Consider the following 1,005-nt stretch of genomic DNA (forward strand, 5'->3'; position numbering starts at 1 on the left):
TGGCAATGATGGCCGCAATAACAAACTTACGTACTGAACGATCCTTCATGTCAATATAAACTTCATACGCCGTGTCCTGACAAGTGTAGGAAAACATAAATACTCCCAACCCTTCAATGGCTTCATTCCCGCTATTAAAGAGAATGATGGCAGCTGTATCACTCTTTCCAACACTAACATTCTTTATATTCTCCGACAAGCCATTCATGCACGAGTGCACAACGATCACAATGACAAAATACACCATGAAGGTAACGGCAAAAGTGGAGACGTACCGAAGGGAGTCGATGTGACGCGGAATCGTCAGTGGAAGCATAAAACATGCCCAAACCACCGCCATGAGAAGACGATTACCTGATTTTTCCTTCAGGAAGTCCGGCGCATTTGTGCCTTTCAAAATGGCAGACAAAATATCTCCCACTGAAATCACGTAGGCAACACAACCACTAAAACCGAGTAGCGCTCGAATACCAGCAAGAACATACGCAGCCCCGCGGCCGAGAAGTGCGCGAGTTGCCCTCTCGAAGGTGGGGGCTCCTGAGCGGTCGGCTGCGACTGAGAGGTTGTGCATCGTGAAAACCGTTACGGAAGAGATGAAAATGAGGTAAAACATTCCCATGATAAGGCCGGTACTGTTGGCCGCCGGAGGCATCCCGAAGATTCCCGCACCGATTGTTGTTGACGCCATGTTAAAAGCACTGGCCGCAATGCCACCCGGAGGCAAAACAGTGGCGACGCACAAACTCACCTTCGTAAAGAATGTGTTTCGCCCCTTCTTCACGTTATCTTCGGTCTGCACCGGTTCATTGGAGAGGTTGTTTGGCGTTTGCACTTCTTGTTGTTGCTTGGAGTTGCTCATTGCGTCTTGCAGTCGATTAGCACTTTTAGGGACTTCTTTTACCCACAGAGTTTCGGGAACAAAAGGATGAAAGAGAAAGAGCATGAGGAAGTGATGTGCAAGGAAAGTTAGATATGCACAAGTTGGTGCGTACCATGTCTGAAAGT

At 48.1% G+C, this 1,005-nt stretch overlaps 1 pseudogene across 1 annotated transcript; it reads right to left on the reverse strand.

Moving 5' to 3' along the window:
• Positions 1-21: 21 nt before the first annotated feature.
• Positions 22-619, reverse strand: TEOVI_000837500:pseudogene (annotated as a pseudogene). The gene is given in 2 exon segments: positions 22-93; positions 95-619. Coding segments are annotated over 2 exon segments (597 nt in total).
• Positions 620-1,005: the final 386 nt, after the last annotated feature.

Source organism: Trypanosoma equiperdum (genome assembly GCF_001457755.1).
Source record: "Trypanosoma equiperdum strain OVI genome assembly, contig: ctg_1332, whole genome shotgun sequence".
Lineage (NCBI taxonomy): Eukaryota > Euglenozoa > Kinetoplastea > Trypanosomatida > Trypanosomatidae > Trypanosoma > Trypanosoma equiperdum.